Source organism: Polyodon spathula, chromosome 20 (assembly GCF_017654505.1).
Source record: "Polyodon spathula isolate WHYD16114869_AA chromosome 20, ASM1765450v1, whole genome shotgun sequence".
NCBI classification, from domain to species: domain Eukaryota; kingdom Metazoa; phylum Chordata; class Actinopteri; order Acipenseriformes; family Polyodontidae; genus Polyodon; species Polyodon spathula.
The window spans coordinates 14,379,721-14,407,365 of record NC_054553.1 but is presented as its reverse complement, the minus strand read 5'-3'; the positions used below and the strand labels follow the sequence as shown (position 1 = coordinate 14,407,365).

The 27,645-nt window shown below is 41.5% G+C and overlaps 1 protein-coding gene across 1 annotated transcript in view; it reads left to right on the top strand.

Annotated features, from left to right (window-relative positions):
• The window catches only part of LOC121295800 (gamma-aminobutyric acid receptor subunit alpha-3-like), a 152,960-nt gene that overhangs the window by 12,649 nt on the left and 112,666 nt on the right, over positions 1–27,645 (top strand). Inside the window, exon 2 of the mRNA XM_041220856.1 lies at positions 13,989–14,101. Within this exon, the coding sequence (XP_041076790.1) occupies positions 14,016–14,101 (86 nt within the window). The 5' untranslated portion in view covers positions 13,989–14,015. The remainder of the gene's footprint in view (positions 1–13,988; positions 14,102–27,645) is intronic.

The following is a 27,645-nucleotide window of genomic DNA, read 5'->3' as shown; positions in this document are numbered from 1 at the left end:
TTAGGTAATTGTGCTACACACAGGATGAATCTTATAGAAGTTAATACAGGTACAGTATGTCTCTTTTTATATAGGATGCTGTCTTGTGCAGCTTTGGCAAAAGAAGTTCTGGTCGCTTAGATTACTTAAAATTATGTTTCTGGGCTGTGGTGAGTCTGGGCTGGGATGTTTCTGAGCTGTGATGAGTCTGGGCTATGGAGATTCTGGGCTGTGGTGAGTCTGGGCTGTGATGAGTGGGCTCTGATGAGTGGACTGTGATGAGTCTCTGGGCTGTGATGAATGGGCTGTGAGGAGTCTGGGCTGTGATGAGTGGGCTGTGGTGAGTCTGGGCTGTGGTGAGTGGGCTGTGGTGAGTCTGCGCTGTGGGGAGTCTGGGCTGTGGTGAGTCTGGGCTGTGATGAATGGGATGTGGTGAGTCTGGCCTGGAATGAGTCTGGGCTGTGGTCAATCTGGGCTACGCATCTCCTGGTTTGATTTTATTGATCCTCTGCATAGGTTGAGATTGTATCTCACCTGTTCTGGTTGTGGTTCAGGGTGATTGTTTGTTTTTTTTTTGTTTGTTTTTATTGTATATAACCTTTACTCTGTAGTACTATGATACTCTGCAACAAATGTGTGAATTATATTGCCTTGCTGTTCCCAGTATTATATAACAGGACACATTCAAACCATTGTTTATTAAAGTTTATGGATTAGAACAGTTCCAGGCATTGCTCAGTACAACAGGGGTGTTCTGGCCCCTTAAGTTGGTTTGAGTTCATTTTTTAAGTCAATTCCATTTGGCCACTAGATGGCGCTGTTTACTGATAAGGTCTGTTGTTTCCTTAAGTTCCTATTTCCTGTAAAGAAGAATCCTTGTTAGCAACGGTGAAAGTCGCTCTGTGGAGCTGCAGATATCATCGAACTCCATCCTTCTTGCAATTATTTGTAGAAGCATTGTCTGTAAGTAAAATCAATAATAACATACTCACCTTTCAATTCATGATGATATTTTATATGGATGATCGTTTGCGTGATAGATTTACGTATTTTCTTGATAGTTGCGTGGTCGGAAATATCTGTTCTATGTAATTGATCTTGCCATGTTTGGAGAATTATTTTGCATACGGCAGCATATTTCTGAGTTTATGATAATATTATACCATACCTAAAATACATGCTGTGCTATTAGTGAGAATTAAGCATAGTATTCAGCATACCCGTACTTACGGTTGTTTTCCTTATTTTATTTCAGTTTTACTCAGTTCCTAACACTGTACCTACAAACTGGTGGCAATAAGGCATCATTCAATACTGCAGTTACTGGAAAGAGTTTATCTATCTGTTAAATTTAAGAAGGGGACTCTTTTGCGAGGGCACAATAGTAAAAAGACATTCTCAACGGTAATTGCAACCTCCGGTGGACAAGATATCCAGTCTGCTCTACTCCTCTGTACATATCCAATGCAAGATGTCAGCTTCAGAACATATGAGCCTTGCAACCAGGTCAGAGTGCTCACATTCATCTAAGTCATCAAGACGCTCCAGCAAATCTGCAGCAAGCTTGGCTGCATTAGAAGCTCGCGCCAAGGCTGAAGCAGCACTAGCAAGAGCATCATATACACATAGAGAAATTGACGTGAAAGTGAAGAAGGCCCAGCTTAAAGTGGAGGAGACCTGCCTGGAAGCCACATTAGAGGCTCTTCAGCAGGAGAAAGAGGCAGAGGCCACCTTAGCTGAGGCTAATGTATTTGAGACAGCGATGGATGCAGCTGATGTGGCACAGCTGTCTGGGGTTGACGACAACAAACAAGGCTCATCCTACCATTCTCTCGAGAGGGCTGAGAAGTATGTACAAGGTGTCAAGGTTGATCACCTCCCCCAGTTGATCACCTGCAACCACGACTACATCCTCTCTCTCGCGCCCCCACTCATACACGAGTGCCAGCCACATCAAGACACCCAACGATTCATCTTATCAGAGAGCATGTGGTGAAAGTGCCTAACCCCACCTACAGGCTCCACACCTCACAGTCTCCCAGGTGCTACGCAGATGATGACGGCCAGCCACCTGGTGTAGAACGTCATGAGTCTAGTGGGACCCATTCTGATTGTGCCAATGTTGCAGATCTGGCGAAGTTCCTAGCACGCCGCGACTTCCTCACAGCTGGACTCACCAAGTTCAACGACAAGCCAGAGAACGACTGGGCTTGGAAGTCAACATTCTCCAACGCCGTTGAAGGCCTCGACCTAAAGCCCAGTGAGGAACTCGACCTACTAATCAAGTGGCTTGGGCCAGAATCAGATGAGCATGTAAGAAGAATGAGGTCCGTCCATGTCAATCATCCTGCTGCAGCCCTCAGTGTGGTCTGGCAACGGCTAGAGGAGTGCTATGGGTCTGCTGAAGCTATGGAGACAGCCCTCTTCAACAAGCTTGAACGCTTCCCGAAGATCTCCAATAAAGATCCCCAACGTCTGAGAGAGCTGGGTGACCTTCTCCTCGAGTTGGAGGCAGCCAAAGCTGAAGGTTACTTACCCGGCCTGTCCTACCTGGACACTGCAAGAGGCATCAAGCCTATTCTGGAGAAGCTCCCCTTCAGCATGCAGGAGAAGTGGATGTCACGGGGAACAGATACAAACAGGTGCATGGTGTCAGCTTCCCACCCTTCTCGTTCTTCTCCGGTTTAATTTGTGCAGAAGCAAAAATGAGGAACGACCCAAGCTTCATCACATCCACTTCCAGCGCAGCGCCGCCTAAAGGAGAGAAATTCTCAACGAGAACGGCAAGAGCCCCCATCACAGTGCACAAGACAGAAGTGGACAACGCCATCCAGAAAGATGAATCCAAGAAGGAGGACCCTAACAAACAATGCCCTATCCACAAAAAGCCGCACCCCCTGTGAAAGTGTAGAGGCTTTAGGGAGAAACCCCTAGAGGAGAGAAAAACCTACCTTAGTGAGAACTCTATATGCTTTAGGTGTGTCTCCTCCCAGGCGAAGAACTATAAAGCTGTCATCCAGTGCTCTGAGTGCGAAAGCGACAAGCATATTGCAGATCTTCATGCCGGTCCTGCCCCTTGGTCTCACAAAGATGCCGTCAGCTCCTCCACACAGCATGGTGGGGAGGAAGACAAGTCTCCCTCCTCTCCAGTTGCCACGTTCACCTGTACTGAGGTCTGTGGAGACAGTCCCCCGGGGAAGTCTTGCTCCAAGATCTGTCTTGTTAACGTTTACCCAGAAGGTCATCCTGAGAAGAAGATGAGAACATACGCCATTCTGGATGACCAAAGTAACAAGTCTTTGGCTAGGTCAGCCTTCTTCAAGATATTCAACGTAGCCAATGACGGCTCACCTTACACCCTCAAGACGTGCTCAGGTATCTCAGAGACTGTAGGCCGGCGAGCAAGAGGCTTCATTGTGGAATCAGCTGATGAAAAGACCTGTTTACCTCTTCCCACGCTCATAGAGTGCAATGAGCTCCCAGACAATAGGGCCGAAATCCCTACACCAGATGTAACAAGGTACCACCCTCACCTCAAGTTCTTAGTCACCAAGATATCTCCTCTGAACCCCCAAGCAGAGATACTGCTACTTCTAGGGAGAGACATTATCCAGGTGCACAAGGTGCTAGAGCAGCGCAACGGGCCCCTGCCGCTCCCTTCGCACAGCGCCTAGCCCTCGGCTGGGTGATAGTGGGAGATGTCTGTCTCGGAGGGGCACACAAGCCTTCACCAGTTAACGCCTTCAAGACAAACATTCTGGAGAACGGATGCCCCAGCTTCATGAGTCCTTGTCTCAGCAGCTTCCATGTTAAGGAGAACTTCAGCCACACACACCAGCCTCGAAGTTTTGGCACCATGTCCCTGAAGCAGAGATGCACGCCAGCCGACGCGGCAAGCCTCATGGGCGAATCTGTCTTCTGCTATACTAAGGATGATGACAAACCAGCTCCCTCAATGGAGGATCTCGCCTTCCTGAAGATGATGGAGAAAGAGTTCCATCAGGATGCATCAAACAGCTGGGTTGCTCCGCTCCCTTTCCGTAGCCCACAGCAACGTCTCCCCAAAAACCGCGATCAGGCCAGCAATTGCCTCGCCTCACTCACACGCATGCTCAAGAAACGTCCAGAGATGAAGGACCACCTCATTGAGTTCATGTGCAAAATCTTTGAGAATGGGCACGCTGAAATCGCTCTACCCCTACAAGCAGAAGAAGAGTGCTGGTATCTTCCGATCTTCGGGGTGTATCATCCACAAAAACCCGGACAGATAAGAGTGGTATTCGACTCCAGCGCCCAGCACCATGGGGTATCTCTGAATGACGCCCTGCTTACTGGTCCCAACATGAACAACAGCCTGCTTGGGGTACTGCTACTGTTCAGAAAGGAACCAGTGGCTGTGACAGCAGACGTGCAGCAGATGTTCCATTGCTTCGTTGTTCATGAAGACCATCGTAACTACCTGCGATTCCTCTGGTATCGCAACAACGACCTGGATGACGAAGTTGTGGAGTACAGGATGCGGGTCCACGTTTTCGGTAATAGCCCATCCCCAGCAGTGGCCATGTATGGCCTCAGGAGAGCTGCCTTAGTGGGCGAGAGGGATTGCGGAGCAGAGGCAAGGCACTTCGTCGAGAGGAACTTTTACGTCGACGACGGTCTCGTATCCCTCACCACAGAGAAGGAAGCCATCACTCTCCTTCAGAACACTCAAGAGATTTTGGCCCTCTCCAACTTACGCCTGCACAAGATCTCCTCTAACAAGGCAGAGGTCATGAGAGCCTTTCCTCCAGACGACCTAGCTAAGGGGCTGAAGGACCTGGATCTGAGTGTCGACTTCCCTCCCATGCAGAGAAGTCTCGGGGTGAGCTGGGACATCGCAGAGGACGTCTTCACATTTCAGGTGTCTTCAGCAGAGAAACCATACACTAGACGTGGAGTCTTGTCGACGATCAACAGCCTGTTTGACCCGCTTGGATTTGCCGCCCCGGTAAGCATTCGAGGAAGGTCTCTACTCAGAGAGCTCACCATGGAGGCTTGTGACTGGGATGCCCCTCTCCCAGAAGAGAACCTCAAGGAATGGAAGCTGTGGAGAGACTCACTGAAGGAGCTTGAGCAGGTCAAGATCTCTCGCACATACACTTCCACCTCTCTCAGCCAGGCACACAAGAAAGAGATGTGCGTCTTCTGTGATGCATCCACAAACGCCATCGCAGCAGTAGCTTACCTGAAGACAACTGATGCCAGTGGGAACATAGATGTTGGCTTCATCTTTGGTAAGGCTAAGCTCGCTCCACGTCCTGAGATCACTGTTCCAAGACTCGAGTTGTGCGCTGCTGTTCTAGCTGTGGAAATAGCAGAAGCAATCGTCGATGAGATTGACATCCAACTCGATGTTGTCACATTCTACTCTGATAGTAAAGTGGTCCTTGGTTACATTCACAACGACGCCAGAAGATTCTATGTATATGTGAATAACAGGGTGCAACATATCTGGAGATCTACCAGCCCACAGCAGTGGAAGCACATCCCTACAGACCAGAACCCTGCTGATCATGCCTCAAGATCAGTCGTAGCAGGCAGCCTGACTCATGTCACATGGTTGACTGGACCAGCTTTCTTGTTCAGGTCAGCAGAGCCAGAAACCCTTCACACACCTTTCGACTTGGTTGATCCCAGATCTGACTACGTGATCTGCCCCCAAGTTGCTTGTCACACCACCAATGTCTCCAGCAACAAGTTAGACCCCAAGCGCTTCAAGAGGTTCTCAAGCTGGCAAGCACTGACACACGCAACAGCAAGGCTTGTGCATGTTGCTCACTCCTTCAAGGTAGGCAGCAGCTGCAAAGGATGGCACATCTGCAAAAAACCCTGCTCCACCGAAGACCTGGATCAAGCCAAGAATATCATAATCCGCAGTCTGCAACACAACGCCTTTCAAGAGGAATTGGAATGCATCAGAGAAGGTAAAGCCATTCCTAAGCAGAGCCCACTCTTCAGTCTGTGCCCCTACATTGATGATTCAGGCCAACTGAGGATTGGAGGACGCCTGTCCCAAGCAAGCCTAGGTAAAGATGAAATCAACCCTCTCATCCTGCTTGGACGGAACCATATCGCGACTCTACACATCCGTCACCACCACGAGCAGGTCCACCATCAAGGGCGCCACTTCACTGAGGGTTCCTTGAGAGTAGCTGGTCTGTGGGTCATCGGTGGAAAACGGCGCATCAGCAGCATGCTCTATCAATGTGTCATCTGCCGAAGACTACGTAGGAGGATAGAGACTCAGAAGATGTCTGACTTACCTGTGGATCGCCTCAGCACTGACCCTCCCTTCTCTTTTGTTGGGTTCAACCCACCACACTCATCTCATATGGGAGGCAGCTGGGAGAGAATGATTGGCATTACGAGGCGCATCCTGGATTCCATACTGCTGAAGGTGGGTCCATCCAGGCTTACTCACGAAATCCTGACTACTTTCATGGCAGAAGTCTCAGCCATCGTGAATGCTCGTCCATTGGTTCCTGTGTCCACGGATCCAGACTCCCCCCTCATCTTGATGCCAGCAACACTCCTCACCCAAAAGGTTGCTGTAGTTCCTCCTCCCCAAGGTGAATTCAATGAGAAAGACCTCTTCAGCCGGCAGTGGAGGCAAGTTCAAAGCCTTGCCAACACCTTCTAGCACCGCTGGAGAAAGGAGTATCTTCCTACCCTGCAGAGCCGTAGGAAGTGGCAGAAAGAGAAACCCAACCTTAAGGAGGGAGACACTGTGATGCTGAGAGACAGTCAAGTGAAAAGGAACGACTGGCCCATGGGCATTGTCGTGAAGACTTTTCCTGGCAGAGATGGGAAAGTAAGAAAGGTTGAAGTCAAGACAGCAAGACGGTCATGCAAGACCTTTCTGCGTCCAGTTTCAGAGACTGTCCTACTCTTCTCTCGAGAGACTGATAAGTAACTTTAAGTTCAGTGTTAATGTTGGCATCTTTACAGATACCAGATGGGGAGTGTTCTGGCCCCTTTAGTGGTTTAAGTTCATTTTTTAAGTCAATTCCATTTGGCCACTAGATGGCGCTGTTTACTGATAAGGTCTGTTGTTTGCTTAAGTTCCTATTTCCTGTAAAGAAGAATCCTTGTTAGCAACGGTGAAAGTCGCTTTGTGGAGCTGCAGATATCATCGAACTCCATCCTTCTTGCAATTATTTGTAGAAGCATTGTCTGTAAGTAAAATCAATAATAACATACTCACCTTTCAATTCATGATGATATTTTATATGGATGATCGTTTGCGTGATAGATTTACGTATTTTCTTGATAGTTGCGTGGTCGGAAATATCTGTTCTATGTAATTGATCTTGCCATGTTTGGGGAATTATTTTGCATACGGCAGCATATTTCTGAGTTTATGATAATATTATACCATACCTAAAATACATGCTGTGCTATTAGTGAGAATTAAGCATAGTATTCAGCATACCCGTACTTACGGTTGTTTTCCTTATTTTATTTCAGTTTTACTCAGTTCCTAACACTGTACCTACAAACTGGTGGCAATAAAGCATCATTCAATACTACAGTTACTGGAAAGAGTTTATCTAACTGTTAAGCTTAAGAAGGGGACTCTTTTGCGAGGGCAGAATAAGGGGAGTTCATGTAAAAAAGACTTCAATGTAGGGTAATCGCATCAATGTGACTGTTTATTTGAGTGCAACAATATTTCATTGTATAGTATTATTGTTAATATATAGCAATCTATCTGTTAGCAGTTAATAAACCGTAATATACATGGATATATTACCATCTAATTAATTATTTTTTCTTTTCTTAAAATACAGTATATAATTTCTGTATTTTTCCTCCTGCATGTTGCTCCAGAGGGACTCCCTTGTACAAAGATTAATCTCAATGGAACTCGCCTTGTTAGCAAAACCATTAAAGAACCACTGCCTTCATGTCACCATTTGTAGCTCAGAGTTGAAGTCCGCATTTCTCCTCTGAGATAGACAGCAAGCCAGTGTGAAAGAGAGGAGGTCAGATTGGCTGCAAACCCGCCTCCGCTGCTCTGAGAGATGTAGCCCACTGAGAGAACTTGACACAGCCTGCTCATGACTTGCTGGGAATGGTGATAGAGGAGGGCTTTGTTAGCGCTGCTAGAAAGCTAAATCATGCAATATGTGAAACCACAGATATCATTTAAAATTGTAAAGAAAGACATTGACTTTATGGCTATATGGAGGAGGGAATGTGGAAGACAGCATGGTTCTCGAAGAACCCCACTGTACTGAGGGGTTTGTTTAATTGATCTAACCTCTGTTTGAATGATTGAAATAGGACCCTTTCTGGTGTTAAAAACACGTCAGTGAGACTCTCGTGTGCTGTTAGATGTTTGCTTTTCATAACCTTGGTATACAGAGTCCTATTTTAATTATTAAAAGGGCGGCTGCATTTTTTAAATCAATTGCAGAGGCCTCAGAACATTGGCTGTGTGATTATATGAAATAATTATGCACCAGTAAAAAGTAGCATGAAAATGGTATCAATACAGCATTTAACAACATTAAAAAGACTGCTAGTGGAAACGTGTGATTTTATGAAGTTTCTTTTAGTATTTCTAAATTCATCACTATTGAGTGTTCATAGTTATGGATGCTTAGTACAGTACAATAAAGTATATTTGACAGAAGGAAGCCCCTTTTTTAAAACTTTAGATTAAGCTTTGTTTTCCTCAATGCTCTAGTGGGCCACTGTGGTGAATAGCGATCAAAAGGTAGGCCTCTGGTGGGAGAAAGTTTGGGATCCCCTGGTTTAGCAGTTTTGCTAATTTCTTTTGTAATAATAACAGGTGGCAGTGTGACAGCTCACTGCAAATTATCACTTAATTATGCCACACTGCAGTAGTTCCTCAGCTGTTGCATATTAATGCCAGCTATGGTTTTGTTGCCTGCAAATAAACAGCTTTTTCAATAATGGGAAAATGTTCCTTTGCTGTGGCAGGGCTTTGGCGATTGACTTGGAACAAGCCCCCTGTGATGTGATTTAATAAAATACAGTTTCCTAAAATGTAAACAAATGACTGCATTGCAAAATCATTTAAGTTGTAGTGTTTCACAAAAAAAAAAGAAATGAAACAAAGGTAAAAAGAAAAAATACCACAGAAGCATTTTACCCCTTAAAATAAGTGCTTGATGCAGTGAAAGGGGAGCCCCTGGATGGAGATTTAACTGCTTAACAATTGAAAAGGGTTGCCTATGCCTGATCTAAAGGACCAGAATCTAGGGTAATATTTCATATAAAAAATTGAACTGTGATTTTACCTGACAGGGTGTAGGGTGATCAAACCAACCCCTAAGTCAAGTGACACATACATGTATTTTGGTTCCCTGGACCAAAATTAATAACAACTAATATTTGTAAATGTTAATAACATTTATTGTGCTACATTTTATGGATTATATGGACTGTCCTGCTGACTATTGGCAAGTTCAAACCTTGTAGTTCCATTAAAGGTTAAATGCGTTCTGTAGAACAATTTTTGTTTTTGGCCATCTTATAGACTTGTCCTTTCTTCCATAGCTTAACATTCTGTGCATTCTGCTTCTGTAGATAGCAGACTGTTGGCTACCTCTAGGCACGCAAGCTCTACTGAAGTCTCCTAACAATGTCATGCTGTCTCTTGAACTTACACCTAGCATTATTACAAGCCAAATTATCATTTAGAGATGTCTCAAATTGCATTTTAAAATATCTTGAAATATTTAAAGTTATCTCTAAATCATATCAAGATATCTCAGATTGAATTACAGATATCTTTAATGGTGCAGTTTTTAAGATATCAAAAATTAATTTTAAGATATCTGTAAATCAATTAGAGAGATCTAAAAATGAAATAAAGATATCTCAAAATGATTTACATATATATTTAAATGCTATGGAAACCATGTGGAGTTTGTTGGTATGGTATGCCAAACTGTAATTTAGAGATGTCTTAAAATTAGGGTTTTAATTATATCTCTAAATCTCTTGATGATCTCTCCAAATGATTTCCTGTTCATTTATAGATATCTCTAAATCATTTGAAGATATCTTGAAAAAAACTCCTGTTCACTTAGAGATATTTTTAAATCATTTTAAGATATTGTGGCAAACTAGTAGTTAGTCAAGCAGGTGTATAGCAGGTGCGGTGCTGGTGCAGGAATCCCAAGAAACAAACAGACAACAAAGTACGGGTAAAATGGTTTGTTTTTAATGGTTTTATAATCCAATAGTCTGATGACCAGTCAGTAAACAATAATGAGCTTGCAATACACAACAATGTGCATTGCACAGTAGTGAAAAGGGCTGCAGTCCCGCAAATAGTAAGCACAGTACTAACACAAACAATTAGACACACACACACGATCACAGGTCCAAAGTGAGTGCTCTCAGTGCATGTGGTGAAGTACAGTATAAATACTTGCTATAGTGGTGAACAAGTGAAGTGTTGTCTGGGTTTATTGCTGGCCTATAGCGACAGCTCTGGAATGTATTAGCTGTCTATAAATACACAAGTAACAATTATAGAAAAGGCCTGGCAAGTCTACACTTAATACTATCAAACGTCCCCTGAGACTCAGCTGACCACTTAATTAAATTTGGCTAATAAACGGCTAAGCCCAGTAGTGACCTCACCTGAGTCTTGGTTTTGGGGATCGCCGTGTCAACCAAAGCCTGGATTTTGGTGACTACGGGTCTCATCCTTCCATTTTCCATTAAAAATCCCTGGGCTACCCCTAGAGACTGAAGGACGGCTGCAATCCTAGCCAAATGCTCTTGCCAGGTGGAGCTGTAAATAAGCGCATCATCAATATACGCTGCTGCATATTCATGACGTGGGCGTAAAACCTGGTCCATCAGTCTCTGAAGGGCAATGGGTGCACCACGTAGCCCAAATGGCATGGTTTTAAAGTGAAACACCCCTTCTGGTGTTGAAAATGCGGTTTTCTCTCTAGAACTACGGGTTAAGGGGATCTGCCAGTATCCCTTTGTCAGGTCCAGAGTGGAGATAAAACTAGTTTTTCCCAGTCTGTTTAAAAGTTCGTTGGCCCGAGGCATAGGGTATGCATCGAACTTGGCAATGGCGTTTACCTTCCTGAAATCTATGCAGAAGCAGTTGGTGACATCTTTCTTGGCCACTACAACAATAGGACTGCACCACTCGCTCCTGGAAGGTTCAATCACCCCAAGCTTGGGAGCATGTCCCATACCTCTCTGCGTTCACCACTTCGTCGACTTTCTGGGATCCGGTACTGTCTCTCTCGCACAGTGACACCTGGTGGAGAGATAATGTCATATTCAACCAAATTATTTCTACCGGGCAAGTCAGAAAAAAAATACTGTTGAACGCCTTAATAAGCTTGCTTATCTGGAACCAATTGTTCCCCCATCAAAATTAATTTAGTGCTAGGAGTCTTTGGACAGGGGCCTAAATCATCCTCTATATTGCCTGGGGTTATAAACAAGACCTCCCTTGTCTGCCAGAGCTTTAATAAATTTACATGATAAATTTCACCTTCATTACAGCCTTATCTCCTGATCGTCGACTACTCAAAATATTCAGAAATGTTGCAGATGTCCGACATGACAGTTCACACTGTAACTGCTAAATTGAACTCAGTGTTTGCAAGACACGGCATTCCAAAGGAAATGGTCAGCGATCATGTTCGCAGTTTGCAAGCATTGATGCAAAGCTTTGCATGGGGAATAAAACTGACACACTCCAGTCCAGGGTACCTACATCCACTGGAATGGCAGATAGAGCTATAAAGACAGTCAAACTGCTGCTTAAGAAGGCAGAGCAGACTAATGTGGATCCGTACCTGATGATGCTCAATTTGAGGAACACAGGTATGGAATTCTCACCAGCACAAATGCTTATGGGTCGAGTCTTGAGATCTATGCTTCCGAGTTCCAGCACACTGCTGCAACCTACCACACCCAAAGGAGTTCACACTAGGCTGAGATGTCTCAGCCTAGAAACATACTACAACACGCATGCTAAAGCACTACCAGTGTTACAGCCTGGTAATGCTGTTGTCCAAGAAGAGAGGTCTGAGCCACGGTCCTACAATGTTGTGTCTACATCAGGTCAGTGCTACAGGAAAAACAGACAAAACCTGAGGAAGACCCACACCGACTTCACAGTGAATTCAAGAGGTGACTTTGACCTATAGGACGTACCTGAACAACAAACTATCCAAGATGCTGATCCAAATTCTGAACCAGTATTGGCAGAGACCCAGAGAAATGTAGAACCTGAGGTTTTCTAGAATGCAGGACCGGTTCAGCACACCAGAAGTGGAAGGGCAGTAATTCATCCTTCCAGATTCCATGAATTTGAAATGAGCCAACGGTAATGGTTGGGCTCCAATGGGTCGGTAATCTCTGACCCAGAGGCAAGTGCTGATGGACGTTCAGTGAAAGGATGTGTTATGTTCAACGTTAAAGGATTCTTACAGTTGTTAAAAAATAAATAAATAAATAAAATAGAATAAAATATTAAATATATAAAAGTTGTAAGGGGGAGATTAAAATGAAAAGGGGGATATGGGTTACTACTGACACACAATGACTGTTGCTGCCCAGTGGATGGGACTCAATCAGAGGGCTGAACAGAGCTCTCAGATTCACAGGCGCAGGTGGGTACTGGACCTGTGGAGTGGTAAACAGCATGCTTCTTCAGCCAGTTTGCAATGCAGTGTCTGCTATAACAGCCTTCTTAAATAAGTACAATAAACTATACAACCATATGGGGTTCTACATGTCTGTGTGTATTAATAATTAGATTTGCCAGGGGTCTGTTTGTTCCAATTCCTGGCAACTGGTTATTTCAATAATATACCTAAACAAGGGGAGTTCTGATAGCCCTGCGTGGTGCCTGTGTTATTCGTGTTTATTTCTCAAATTCAGATTGCAAGAAGGCTTCAGGAGAGAAAGGCAGCAAGCGATCCTGCAGCTGAAAGCACCTTTAGGCAACCTGAACAAGCAGAGAACACATTTAAAAGAGAATTTTGGAAAAGAGATTTCAACAAGAATAAAAAAAAGTGTGTTTTGAGGGACTACTTTAAAGATGATTTCCCTGATAAATTATTTATTTTCAAATATATATTTTATATATTTCTATCATTATATGTGAAAAATAAAATCTTGGGTACGGTTGCCAGTCTTCACCAGTGTTTGTTTGGTGGAAGAAAAAAAAAAAAACCCCTGCTCATTACTGACTAAATTCTGACTTGAATTGTCTTCACACATGTATAAGACAACACAGCTTTAATCTGTTTCATAGTTATTAAAAGATACAAGTTTTTATCTACAGTATGTAACATGGTGAAAGCTATGACAGTTCAAATTCTGTAAAAACGCTTCTGTATCATTTGCCATAGCATTTATCTTTTCTAATAGATGACACGGCTCATAAAATATATCCTTTAGCTGAAGCTCCATAGGGGCTTGAGATTTAGAATGTAATTTAATGACTTGAGTGACAGAGCCTGTAATTAATGTGCTCTAATCTCGGTATGAACATCCTGCATTTCACACGTCTCAGTACAAGCTAGATTTCAAATTATACTACATTCAACAGGGATCTTTGGAATGTTGACACACAGTCATGCACATAACTAATGAATGAGAAATCACATGATTTGAAGTAAATTATAAACAAGCTTGTCACTAATATGAAAAACTGCATCACCGTGACCTACAGTACATTCACTGAATATACGTGTTAGAAGTAAGATAGAGGGACATACAGACATCCTCCATATACTACCAGATGTACACTCAATAACTTATGCTAAAGAATGGCCTTACCAAGTTTCTTCACAACTAGACAAGTGCTTCTCTAGATATATGCAAAACTATACAGAGGAGCAGGGCATCCATCGACACAATATCCCTGACGGCAGGGACATACACCAGCAGTGTGGGGTAATGACTGTTAGCATGATCTTAAATCCTTTTCTACTCCCTGCTTTCAGGATCCTCTGCAGTCTCCTCCCTGAGATATGGCGCTGGGGTTCCTGAGCTGCTCTTCATCCATTCCTGACCTGTGGATTCTGCTCTTGGTCATTGTAGTTCTTTCTCAGCCAGGGTAAGCCAGCCCTGCTTTCAACTTGTCACCTCCAGTGCACAGTGCATTGTTGTAGTAGACACTCCTTGCCAGCACCATTGAAATGGCCTGTGTCCCAGATTGGCACCTTTCTTAATGCAGTGTCTTGTTCAGGGGTGTCCTGGTATGCGTGATACATTGCACTGAATAGCACCATAAACAGTGAATTAATGTGTGTCACAGAGCACGGCTGCAGTGTTGATTGAATCCAGCCCTTAGAGTGATTCCATTTCTAGAACAAGCTCAAGATGGCATCGGTGTACATAGTGAAATCTGCATATGTGGCTATTTAATTACCACCTGTTTTTTGAATGTAGGAAATTCCATGTTAATGTTAGACAAACAAACATTAGACTTAGTTCTCTTGAAATGAACAGGTGCATTTCATTTCCTATCTATTCATGCCTAAAATATTTGTGCTCATTGAAAATAACTGGTACACAGACTTCTTTCTGTATGTGCGTGTGTGTGAGTGAGGTCTCAGTACATTAGCTGCAGCTAATAAGTATGCATGTCTAGTCACGTTTTTAGCAACTGCACTAAGGGAGTCTGTCAGGGAGATACATTAATTGGAGTCATCCTATGACTAAACCAATCTCTACTAATATGAAGAGAGAGAGAGAGGGCGAGAGAAAGAGAAATGTCCTAGAATGAGCATTGTCCCGGCGTTTTATAAGAGATAATATATATATATATCATATCTATATATTTGATATATTTCTAATTAATATGTATCATATATCAGATATATATGACGTCAAGTCTAAACCCCCTTTCAAAATTTTTTTTGTTGCCTTATAGCCTGGAATTAAAACGCATTAAAATAGTTTTTTACATTTATCTACACATCCTACTCCACCACTTCCAAGTGAAAAAAAATATTCTAGAAATTTGTAGAAAATTAATTAAAAATAAAAACTGAAATAGCTTGGTTGTTTAAGTGTCCACCCCCCTTGTAACAGCAGTCCTTAATTAGCTCAGGTGTAACCAATCGCTTTCAAAATCACACACCAAGTTAAGTGGCCTCCACCTGTGTTAAATTGTAGTGACTCACATGATTTCAGGATAAGTTCAGCAGTTCCTATAGGTTCCCTCTGCTGGGTAGTGCATTTCAAAGCAAAGAGTCAACCATGAGCACCAAGGCACTTTTGAAAGAACTCCGGGACAAAGTTACTGAAAGGTACAAATTGGGATGGGTATAAAAAATACCAAAGGCCTTGAATATCCCTTGGAGCACAGTCAACACGATTGTTAAGAAGTGGAAGGTGTATGGCACCACCAAGACTCTGACTGGATGACCGATCAAGAAGGAGACTGATCAGAGAGGCTACCAAGAGGCCAATGGCAACTTTGCAAGAGCTACAGGCTTTTATGGCCAAGACTGGTCAAAGTGTACATGTGACAACACTATACCAAGCACTCCACCAATCAGGCCTGTATGGTAGGGTGGCAAGAAGGAAGCCATTACTCAAGAAAGCCCACCTTGAATCCCGTTTGAAGTATGCAAAAAAACACTCAGGAGATTCTGTAGCCAAAGTTTTGACAAAACTAAAATGGAACTTTTTGGCCTAAATGCAAAGCGTTATGTTTGGCGCAAACCCAACACAGCACATCATCCAAAGAACACCATCCCTACTGTGAAGCATGGTGGTGGCAGCATCATGTTATGGGGATGTTTCTCATCTGCAGGGACTGGGGCACTTGTCAGGATAGAAGGGAAAATGAATGGAGCAAAGTACACAGAAGTCCTTGAGGAAAACCACCTTTCAGCATGACAATGACCCAAAGCACACAGCCAAAGCTACACTGGAGTGGCTAAGGAACAAAAATTTAAATGCTCCCCAAGGAACTTGACAGAGCTTGAACAGTTTTGTAGAGAACAGTGGTCAAATATTGCCAAATCTAGGTGTGCAAAGTTGGTAGAGATCTATCCCAACAGACTCACAGCTGTAATTGCTGCCAAAGGTGCTTTCACCAAGTATTAATTCAGGGGGGTGGAGAATCATCCAATTATGATCTTTCAGTTTTGTGTTTTTAATATATAATTTTTTTTTCAATAAAAAAACTTTTTTCCCCCGATTAACAGTGTGTAGGTAAGTGAAAAAAAAAATCCTTATTTAAATGCATGAAACTCTGAGTCACTGACACAACAAAATCTGTTCAATGTGATCTTTCTATAGGCACTGTGTGTGTATATATATATATATATATATATATATATATATATATATATATATATATATATATAGTGGCAGGCTGGCGAGTGGATAGAGGCCCAGAGACAGACTGCAGTTCAAAAAAATAACTAATTTTATTATAAATAAACACAAAAATAAAGTGCACAAAGGCAAAATAAAGGGATTTAAACACAAATAAAGCAATACAAAAAACAAAACTTACAAAATTAAGGTTTCCAGGCTGGGCACCACAAACACCACAAACACCACAAACACCACAAACACCACAAACACCACCCTGCTTCCTCAGCTCCCTCTTCCTCAATGAGAAGCAGAGGCCTCCTTTTATGTCAGGTGGCTGTGCGCTGATTGATCGTTAATTAACCTAATCAACTAATCAACCACAGCCACCTGAACATAATAAACCCAGGCAGGTAGGGGAAATTAACCCCATCCCTGCCAATTTCTAAACGGCAGAGCTTTGCTCTGCCACATATATATAGTAAGTTTTTGAGATTCGGCCAAATACCGAACCGATTTCCAAATCACAAAAACTGTCAAGAATACTGAAGGAAACCATTGAATGAAAAACACACTGGCAGCTACTTACAAGGGATGCCCACAATCTATAGTTTTGAGCCTTTAAGTTCATAGTATTTTTATTACCGAATAGAAATATATCCCTGAATAAGATTTCAGTTTGAAACGTACACAATTTACCGTTAGCCACCTTCCCCACACAATAGAAACATCAAAATACAGAACCGTTTACTTTACCTTCACAAGAAAGGAGAGCTGCATCTTTGCCATAACCCACTATTTATTTAATGACGTTTCAACCCGTATCACCAGATCTGAGAGTAGGGTTGCCAGCAGGCTCCAGAATCTCTGGACACTTTAAGGAGAGTCAGGTTTTGTAACTCAATTCTCTAAACTGCAATGTATTCAGTAAAGTGAGTGTGAATTGTAGAAACTGTCGCTAAATTAATTGAATTTTTTTAGTTGTTACCAAGAGCACACACATGCCTGCGAGGACCGTTTCCATCAATCAGACCTATACAGTAGCTGATTAGCTTTTGAGTCTGTGACTGGGCTAGACTGTGTGAAGCAAGAAATAGAAAAGCAAAAAACAAAAAAAATATATAAACTTTACCTGCTATGTGCAAAGTTAATAATAATAATGGTGTTGCACTGTTTTGATTGATATTGTTTACTGTATAAAAACATTCAAACAATACGATTAATCGTAGTTACGACGCTCTCCGGATAGAATCGCCACCACAATTAAACAATTAAATACATTTACTAAACTGCTGAAGCAGTTCCCACTCACTTTACATGTCAAGTACATTGCAGTTTAAAGAGGTGAGTTAAAAAACCTGATCTTCCTTAGTGTCCCTAGATTCTGGAGTCTGTTGACAACCTTGAGAGCTATAAGGAAAAAATTACTGTGATGAGTGACCTGAATATCCCTGCAAAATAAATCCCATGTTGATTTAAATGTACCGTGTGTGTAACACATATCAAATAGCATACAATATAGTTTTAAAATAATTTTAATAAAACACAGCAGTTCCCAAATGGTTCAACTTGTATTGGCACATTACAGTAACGTAATATTTTATTTACTAAAGCATATTGTTCAACAACATCTTGCACATCTGACAGTTGGAAAGTTACAAAAAATATGGATTTCTGTGCACAGATATTTTTTTCTCTCAGTATGATCTCTAGAACACGTCTCAGACAAAGCAACAAAGCACAAACATCTACAACAGTGTGCTGTTGCACACGGGGGTATGTTTGCATTCAGCAGCTGCATGACGTGTTTAGTGTGTGCGCCACCAGTACTAGGGAGTTGAGAGCCGTGACAGAGGTTAAATGTGTTTTCTCTCTCTCTCTCTCTCTCTCTCTCTGCATTATATACATATATGCATTATATACATATATACAGGGATATATTGTTGTTTCCTCTCTGAAACTTTGTGTTTTAATGGACTTATGGGGCCTTTTCTCTAACAGTTTTGTCCACTACTGCCTTTTAGAGCTATGCAGCAATGAATGGACTGTTGGTCACCCTAAAATCCCACTGAACATTCAAAGAACTGTGTCATTTTAGAATCTGATACTGTCACTCTCAAGCCCTCCTGTGTGTTACTTAATGAACACAGAAATCTAAGATTATGGGGTTTGCCTCAAAAAGCAGCAAATAGCTTTAGAAACAAGATTTTGACCTGGGAATGACCCTTGATGGAGAGGCCACCTCCTGAACATTTTTCAGAAGCAGAGGCAAAGGAGTGTGGGTAGCAGTGTGTGTCTAATCTCCATCACGCTAGGTTGTTGGCCAGACTGGAGTTTCAGCATGATTGCTGGCAGTTTGTAAGTTCACACCATGAGTTTAATTGGCTATCCACCTGGGTTATTTAGCAGGTTGTTGTAGACTGAGAGCAGTAATTGATAGCATACCCTCTGAGCGAAATAAGGTCAGGTGACTAAACATCAGGCCAGGATTTAGGACAAGTATGGACCAATTCATTCGTCATCTACTGTCACTGGAAAACACAAACTCCTTTCGTCAAAACCCTTGACTGCAACTCACAGCCCAGCTGGCTTAAATGGAGAACAACAATAGTTTGTGCTGTTGCCCACAGAAGTGGTCAGTAGTATATAGTAAATATTATTGCCCTCTAAGTATTTAGAGTGGCCCCTATAGTGTGCACTTTTACATTGCATGACACCATGAAACAGATTGTGTGGTGGCTAATTTTAATTTATTACAAATTATAGTTTAGATGCAATATTGTCTGGATATTACAATAAAAAAGCAAGAAGTGGTGGACTCAATTTAAAATGTTTTATTGCTCTATTTTCTTCCTGTTACATTATCTGTTGTATAATGAAAAAAGCAATGGATAATATTAAACATTTTAGACATTTATTTTTATAAGCATGACTGAGTTAATTTGAATTCCAAGTTTCCAGTTCGAAGGACATGTGTGGCCTTAGTGCCGTGTCGTAGGAAAGCCAGCTCTAAATTTAGCTAGTGATGACAATGTGATTTATAACAAGATTCCAAATATGGGCATTGAGAAATAAATGAGTTAGATATGACGCACAAATGTCTCCTTCAGAGCTAAAGTTCATGTTGTGCCCTTTATAACTCATTGTAACTCAGTGTTGCCACCTGTTCTGGTTTTCTTAGATATGCCACCTAGGGAGCAATCACTCCTGTGTTTCTATCCCAGACACCATGCGGGTCGCCCACAAGCAGTAGCAGCTGGTATTGATAGAGATAGCTGCATCAGCACCAGACTAGCAGGAAACTAAGCACACATTTTGCTTCCTGATTAGTTAAACTGTGATACAGTATTACAATAGCAGTTTGTTTTCAATCCTGTGATACGCTTTTAACTGGATTGCATTAGTTTATTTTTGTGACGTAACAAGTGGCAACCCCAAGAGAGATTCCTGTCCCTTGCATTTCCACATGACCTCCATGGGGGATGCGAATCTCCACGTAAAAGTACATAAAACCAAGGACATATATTTTGAAAGTTTGCAGAACAATATTGGTTTGGTTAAAAAAAAAAAATGCTGTTTGTCGTTTTCATCGTGCAAGTGTGAAAGCCTTGTTGGCCGTCTACAAATCCACAGGAACTGAGCCGATGGGAGCTGAGTCATGCACTACAGTAAAGTCCCATGTTCAAGCATTTCAGATACGGATGGGTTACCACGAACAACTTGCTAATTGTGCAACAGGTTGTCACTCAAAGCAGAGACTTTGCTGCTTGTGATAATATTTAATGTATGAAAAATAACGAAAGGTCATGATTATGTGTATTTGCACCAGAGGAAACTTTGCATCCTCAAGGAAAATAACATGTACATGTTATGAAACTAGTAAAAAAACAACTGCTTTTACAATGGTAAGATTTCTTACAGTGGAGGCAAAATTTTGTTACATGTGGAGGCAATACTACTATATATATATATATTATATATAATATATATTTATTAGTCTTTAGATATATATATATATATATATATATATATATATACACAGTGCCTTGCAAAAGTATTCAGACCCCTGACCAATTCTTTCATATTACTGAATTACAAATGGTACATTGAAATTTCGTTCTGTTTGATATTTTATTTTAAAACACTTAAACTCAAAATCAATTATTGTAAGGTGACATTGGTTTTATGTTGGGAAATATTTTTAAGAAAAATAAAAAACTGAAATATCTTGCTTGCATAAGTATTCAACCCCCACACATTAATATTTGGTAGAGCCACCTTTCGCTGCAATAACAGCTTTAAGTCTTTTGGGGTAAGTATGTACCAGCTTTGCACACAGTGTCGGAGTGATTTTGGCCCATTCTTCTTGGCAGATTTGCTCCAGGTTGTTCAGGTTGGTTGGACGACGCTTGTGGACCGCAATTTTCAAATAGTGCCACAGATTCTCAATGGGATTGAGATCAGGACTTTGACTGGGCCACTGTAGGACATTCACCTTTTTGTTCTTGAGCCACTCCAATGTTGCTTTGGCCTTGTGCTTGGGATCATTGTCCTGCTGAAAGGTGAATTTCCTCCCAAGCTTCAGTTTTTTAGCGGACTGAAGCAGATTCTCTTGCAGTATTTTCCTGTATTTTGCTCCATCCATTCTTCCTTCAGTTGTAACAAGATGCCCAGTCCCTGCTGATGAGAAGCATCCCCACAGCATGATGCTGCCACCACCATACTTCACTGTAGGGATGGTGTGTCTTGAGGCATGGGCAGTGTTAGGTTTGCGCCACACATAGCGCTTTGAGTTTTGGCCAAAAAGCTCTATCTTGGTTTCATCTGACCACAAAACCTTTTCCCACATCGCAGCTGGGTCACTCTCATGCTTTGTGGGAAACTCCAGACGTGCTTTCAGATGGTACTTTTTGAGTAACGGCTTCTTTCTTGTCACCCTCCCATACAGGCCAGTGTTATGCAGAGCTCTTGATATGGTTGACTTGTTGGCCTCTCTGTGGCTTCTCTCACAAGTTTCCTTCTTGTTTGAGTGCTGAGTTTTGAGGGACGGCCTTTTCTTGGCAGTGCCTGGGTGGTGTGATGCAGCTTCCACTTCCTGATTATTGATCCAACTGTGCTCACTGGGATATCCAAACACTTGGATATTATTTTGTACCCTTTCCCTAATCTATGCATTTGTATTACTTTATCTCTAACTTCTGTAGAATGCTCTTTGGTCTTAATTTTCCTTCAGATTCACAGCCTTACCAATGATCCTTCAACAGTGGGGTTTTTATCCAGAAAATGTGACAGCAACTTTAATGGTTCACAGGTGGAGGCCAATGGTAAGGTAATTGTGTCCTCGTTAGGGCAATTTCTTTCATCGATGCAAACTGGGAGCTTCCACAGCACAGGGGTTGAATACTTATGCAAGCAAGATATTTCAGTTTTTTATTTTTCTTAAAAATATTTCCCAACATAAAGCCAATGTCACCTTACAATAATTGATTCTGAGTTTCAATGTTTAAAAATAAAATATCGAACAGAACAAAATTTCAGTGTACTATTTGTAATTCAGTAATAGGAGAGAATTGGTCAGGGGTCTGAATACTTTTGCAAGGCACTGTGTGTGTGTGTGTGTGTGTGTGTGTATATATATATAATATATATATATATATATATATATATATATATATATATATATAATATATATATATATATAACATACACTGAACAAAAATATAAACGCAACATGCAACAATTTAAAAGATTTTACTGTTCATATAAGGAAATCAGTCAATTGAAATAAATTCTTTAGGCCCTAATCTATGGATTTCACATGAATGGGAATACAGATATGCATCTGTTGGTCACAGATACCTTAAAAAAAAAAAAGGTAGGGACGTGGATCAGAAAACCTGTCAGTATCTGTTGTGACCATGTGGCAAAGTACCCGCCCCATGTGTATTTTGTGTTATCTGTTGTGTGTTAATCTTGGTGTATAGTCATTGGTACACAGGATATAAACAGGTCTGTGTAACATGAGTGTTTAAAATGTATATTTGTATTTAGGCACGAGTATTGCACAGCACTTCACGTGCAAGTAATAAGTAATAATATGTGAGCATGAGGAATTGCACATTATTAATTCATGTGCAGTTGTACCGAGACTCCATTTGAATGACTGATTAGCAATTGAGTCTTGGTACAGCTGCATAAAAGCTACATGTTTTCACCCACTCAGGGTTATGTGTTCGGTGACTGGAGAATGGGATTTCAGACTGAGGTAATAGTGATAAATTGTAAGAATAATAGTTAAAATATCTGCTCACCCTGTTTTGTGTAGTGTTAGTCCGTTTTTGTTTGTCTATTATTTTGGCGAATGTGCCGTGTCCTCTTTATGTTTGTTACAACTGTTTATTCTCTGTTCTGTTATTTATTAAATACTGAGCAAAAGCATTCGCTCAACTCCACCAAACTCCACCTCTCTGTCGTTTTATGTCCTGCTTCTGGTCTGACGTCACCCACTCCGGCCGTCTTTGTGACAGACCACCATTTGCCTCATCCAGCGCGACACATCTGCTTCGCATAGTGTTGATCAGGCTGTTGATTGTGGCCTGTGGAATGTTGTCCCACTCCTCTTCAATGACTGCGAAGTTGCTGGATATTGGCGGGAACTGGAACACGCTGTCGTATACGTCGATCCAGAGCATCCCAGACATGCTCAATGGGTGACATGTCTGGTGAGTATGCAGGCCATGGAAGAACATTTTCAGCTTCAAGGAATTGTATACAGGTCCTTGCAACAAGGGGCCATGCGTTATCATGCTGAAACATGAGGTGATGGCAGCGGATGAATGGCACGACAATGGGCCTCAGGATCTCGTCACGGTATCTCTGTGCTTTCAAATTGCCATTGATAAAATGTAATTGTGTTCGTTGTCTGTAGCTTATGCCTGCCCAGACCATAACCCCACCGCCACCATGAGGCACTCTGTTCACAATGTTGACATCAGCAAACCGCTCGCCCACACGACACCATACACGCTGTATGCCATTGGCCCGGTACAGTTGAAACCGGGATTCATCCGTAAAGAGCACACTTCTCCAGCGTGCCAGTGGCCATCGAAGGTGAGCATTTGCCCTCTGAAGTCGGTTACGATGCCAAACTGCAGTCAGGACCCTGGTGAGGATGATGAGCATGCAGATGAGCTTCCCTGAGACGTTTTCTGACAGTTTGTGCAGAAATTCTTTGGTTGTGCAAACCCACAGTTTCATCAGCTGTCTGAGTGGCTGGTCTCAGGTGATCCCACAGTTGAAGAAGCCGGATGTAGAGGTCCTAGGCTGGCATGGTTAAATGTGGTCTGCGGTTGTGAGGCCGGTTGGACGTACTGCCAAATTCTCTAAAACGACGTTGGAGGCAGCTTATGGTAGAGAAATGCACATTCAATTCTCTGACAACAGCTCTGGTGGACATTCCTGCAGTCAGCATGCCAATTGCATGCTCCCTCAAAACTTGAGACATCTGTGGCATTGTGTTGTGTGACAAAACTGCACATTTTAGAGTGGCCTTTTATTGTCCCCAGCACAAGGTGCACCAGTGTAATGATCATGCTGTTTAATCAGCTTCTTGATATGCCACACCTGTCAGGTGGATGGATTATCTTGGCAAAGGAGAAATGCTCACTAACAGGGATGTAAACAAATTTGTGCACAAAGTTTGAGAGAAATAAGCTTTTTGTGCGTATGGAAAATTTCTGGGATCTTTTATTTCATCTCATGAAACATGGGAACACTTTACATGTTGCATTTATATTTTTGTTCAGTGTGTGTATGTGTGTGTGTGTGTGTGTGTGTGTGTGTGTATATATATATAATATATATATATATATATATATATATATATATATATATATATATATATATATATATATATATATAGTGGCTCTCAAAAGTATTCACCCCCCTTGGACTTTTCCACATTTTATTGTGTTACAACATGGAATCAAAATGGATTTAATTAGGAGTTTTTGCCACTGATCAACACAAAAAAGTCCATAATGTCAAAGTGAAAAATAAAATCTACAAACTGTTTGAAATGAATTACAAATATAAAACAGAAAATAATTAATTGCATAAGTATTCACCCCCTTTGCTATGACACACCTAAATAAGCTCTGGTGCAACCAATTCTCTTTAGAAGTCACATAATTAGTTGAATGGCATCCACCTGTGTGCAATCAGGGTGTTTCACATGATTTCAGGTTAAATACACCTGTCTCTGGGAGGTCCCACAGTTTTCCTAACAAACTACATCATGAAGACGAAGGAACATTCAAAGCAAATTCGGAATAAGGTTCTTCAAAAGCACCAATCGGGTAGGATATAAGAACATTTCTAAGGCATTGAATTTCCCCCAGAGCACAGTAAAGTCCATTATTAAGAAATGGAGAGAATATGGCACAACTGTTAATCTGTCTAGAACAGGCCATCCTCAAAAACTGAGTATCCGGGCGAGAAGGGCACTAGTCAGGGAGACCACCAAGAGGCCTATGACAACTCTAAAGGAGTTACAGTCTTCCACGGCTGAGCTGGGAGACACTGTCCAAACAGCAACAATAACCCGGGTGCTTCACAAAAATGGCCTTTATGGGAGAGTGGCAAAAAGCAAGCCATTGTTGAAAAAAACTCACATCAAATCTCGGCTAGAGTTTGCCAGAAGGCATGTGGGAGACTCTGAGGCCAAGTGGAAGATGATTCTATTGTCTGATGAGACCAAAATAGAGCTTTTTGGCCTCAACGCTAAGAGCTATATTTGGCGCAAGCCTAACACCGCACATCATCCTGAGAACACCATCCCTAACATGAAGGATGGTGGTGGCAGCATCATGTTATGGGGATGCTTCTCTGCATCAGGGCCTGGAAAGCTCGTGAAGATAGAGGGCAAAATGGATCCAGCAAAGTACAGAGAAATCCTGGAGGAAAACCTGTTGAAGTCTGCAAGAGACCTGGGACTTGGGATAAGATTCATCTTCCAACAGGACAATGACCCCAAACATACAGCCAAAGCACCACTGGAGTGGCTTAAAAACAAAAAGGTCAATGTCCTGGAGTGGCCCAGTCAAAGCCCGGACCTCAATCCAATTGAGAATATGTGGAAAGAGTTGAAAATTGCTGTTCATCAAAGGTTCCCATCCAACTTGACGGAGCTGAGCAATTTTGCATAGAAGAGTGGACAAAAATTGCAGTGTCTTGATGTGCAAAACTGGTAGAGACTTATCCAAATAGACTCATGGTTGTAATTACTGCCAAAGGTGCCTCTACCAAATATTGACTCAAGGGGGTGAATACTTATGCAATCAATTATTTTCTGTTTTAAGTTTGTAATTAATTTAGAACAATTTATAGATTTTATTTTTCACTTTGACATTATGGACTTTTTTTTGTGTTGATCAGTGGCAAAAACTCCTAATTAAATCCATTTTGATTCCATGTTGTAACACAGTAAAATGTGGAAAATTCCAAGGTGGGTGAATACTTTTGAGAGCCTCTGTGTGTGTGTGTGTGTGTGTGTGTGTGTGTGTGTGTGTGTGTGTGTGTGTGTGTGTGTGTATATATATATATAATAACCCTTTAATAAAAATTAAAATCAATGTAATTTCTGTATTTCACAATGATTTTGACACCAACCATATACTTTTAAACTAACTTTACTTGACCCATTTTGTACAGTTTACTGCTATGCTATAGCTCAGCTCACATTCCTTGCTGGAGTAATTGTACATGATTCATGCTACAGTGAACACACTCAGGTCTGCGTTCTATTTAGTGAGTCTGGCTGGGGCACACCTATGGCTCTGGGAGCTGGTGAAACAGCTTTGTTCTTCCAACACCAGAGTCACATGTCAGCAGGTGGCAACTTTCATGTCTGACAGATTAGGCTTTCAGGACATGGAACAGTAATCAAGCATTTGTTCTGTAGTCTTCATTTGTCATGGCTTTATATACTTAGACTTGGAGCTGTACACTGCACTGCTATTCAGGGCTGTTTACTTGAATCATCTCTCTACTGAACGTGCAAGTTATTATTTGCAGCCTTCAACAATCAGGCATGAGAAGCAATCTACGTGTAGGGTTCTTATGTACCGGCCTTGTCTGCTTGTCACACATACTGCTTGGGTCTGTCACCATCTGCATACTTTTATCAGACTTGTAGCCTTGCATTTGGGTATAATCTGACTGTATTTGAAATAAATATATCCTTTTTCCATGTTTAATAGTGAGATTATGAAAATCCCTCAAGTTGAGTTTATAGTAAAAGATAACCAGGTCACGAAACCATATTAATATTATATATATATATATATATATATATATAGATATATATATATTATATATATATATCTATATATTATATATATATATAGGAAAACTGCTGACGTACACAAATTTTATATGTTTCAGTCTTTCTTTTTCCAATTAGGTATAAATATTTTTTGCACTTATTAATAATAGTCCACTTCTTAGGTGAACATCATGACTTGCAGGACCATATAGATAAACAATAGATAATAAGTGTAAAAAAACATGGATGTAATGGAAATATTAACATTTTATGACATACATATATATACTCAAATACGACATAAAACATAATAATATATATATATATATATATATATATATATATATATATATAATATATATATATATATATATTAGTGCTGGGCCGAACACAGTATTTTCATGTTCGGATATTTGCTCATAATTTAAGTATTTGTTTGGATATTCGTTTGTTTTCAAAAAGTAATAAATGCCATTATATTGCTCAGAACGCAGGCATAACAGCAGGGGCAAGGGGCGTGGCCACTGTCTATGTGCCGTTATTTCACAGCAAGATGTTACAATAAGCAACACGTTAAAGTAGAAAGATATCCCAAGATAAAGAATATGCTGTGTAGGCCTGTGACGAAGTGCCCGCCCCTGTGTGTATTTTCTGTTATATTGCGTGTGATGTGTTAAATGTTGGTGTATAGTCATTGGTACATGGGATATAAACGGGTCTGTGTAACACAAGTGTTTAAAATGTATATTTGTATTTAGGCACGAGGATTGCACAGCACTTCACGTGCAAGTAAAAAGTAATATGTGAGCACGGGGAATTGCACTTTATTAATTCACGTGCAGTTGTACCGAGACTCCAATTGAATGATTGATTAGCAATTGAGTCTTGGTACAGCTGCATAAAAGCAGCATGTTTTCACCCACTCTGGGTTGGGTGTTCGGTGAGTGGAGAACGGGAGAGAGAGTAGGAGCGTTATAATTTCAATTGCTATTGCGTGCTGGTGG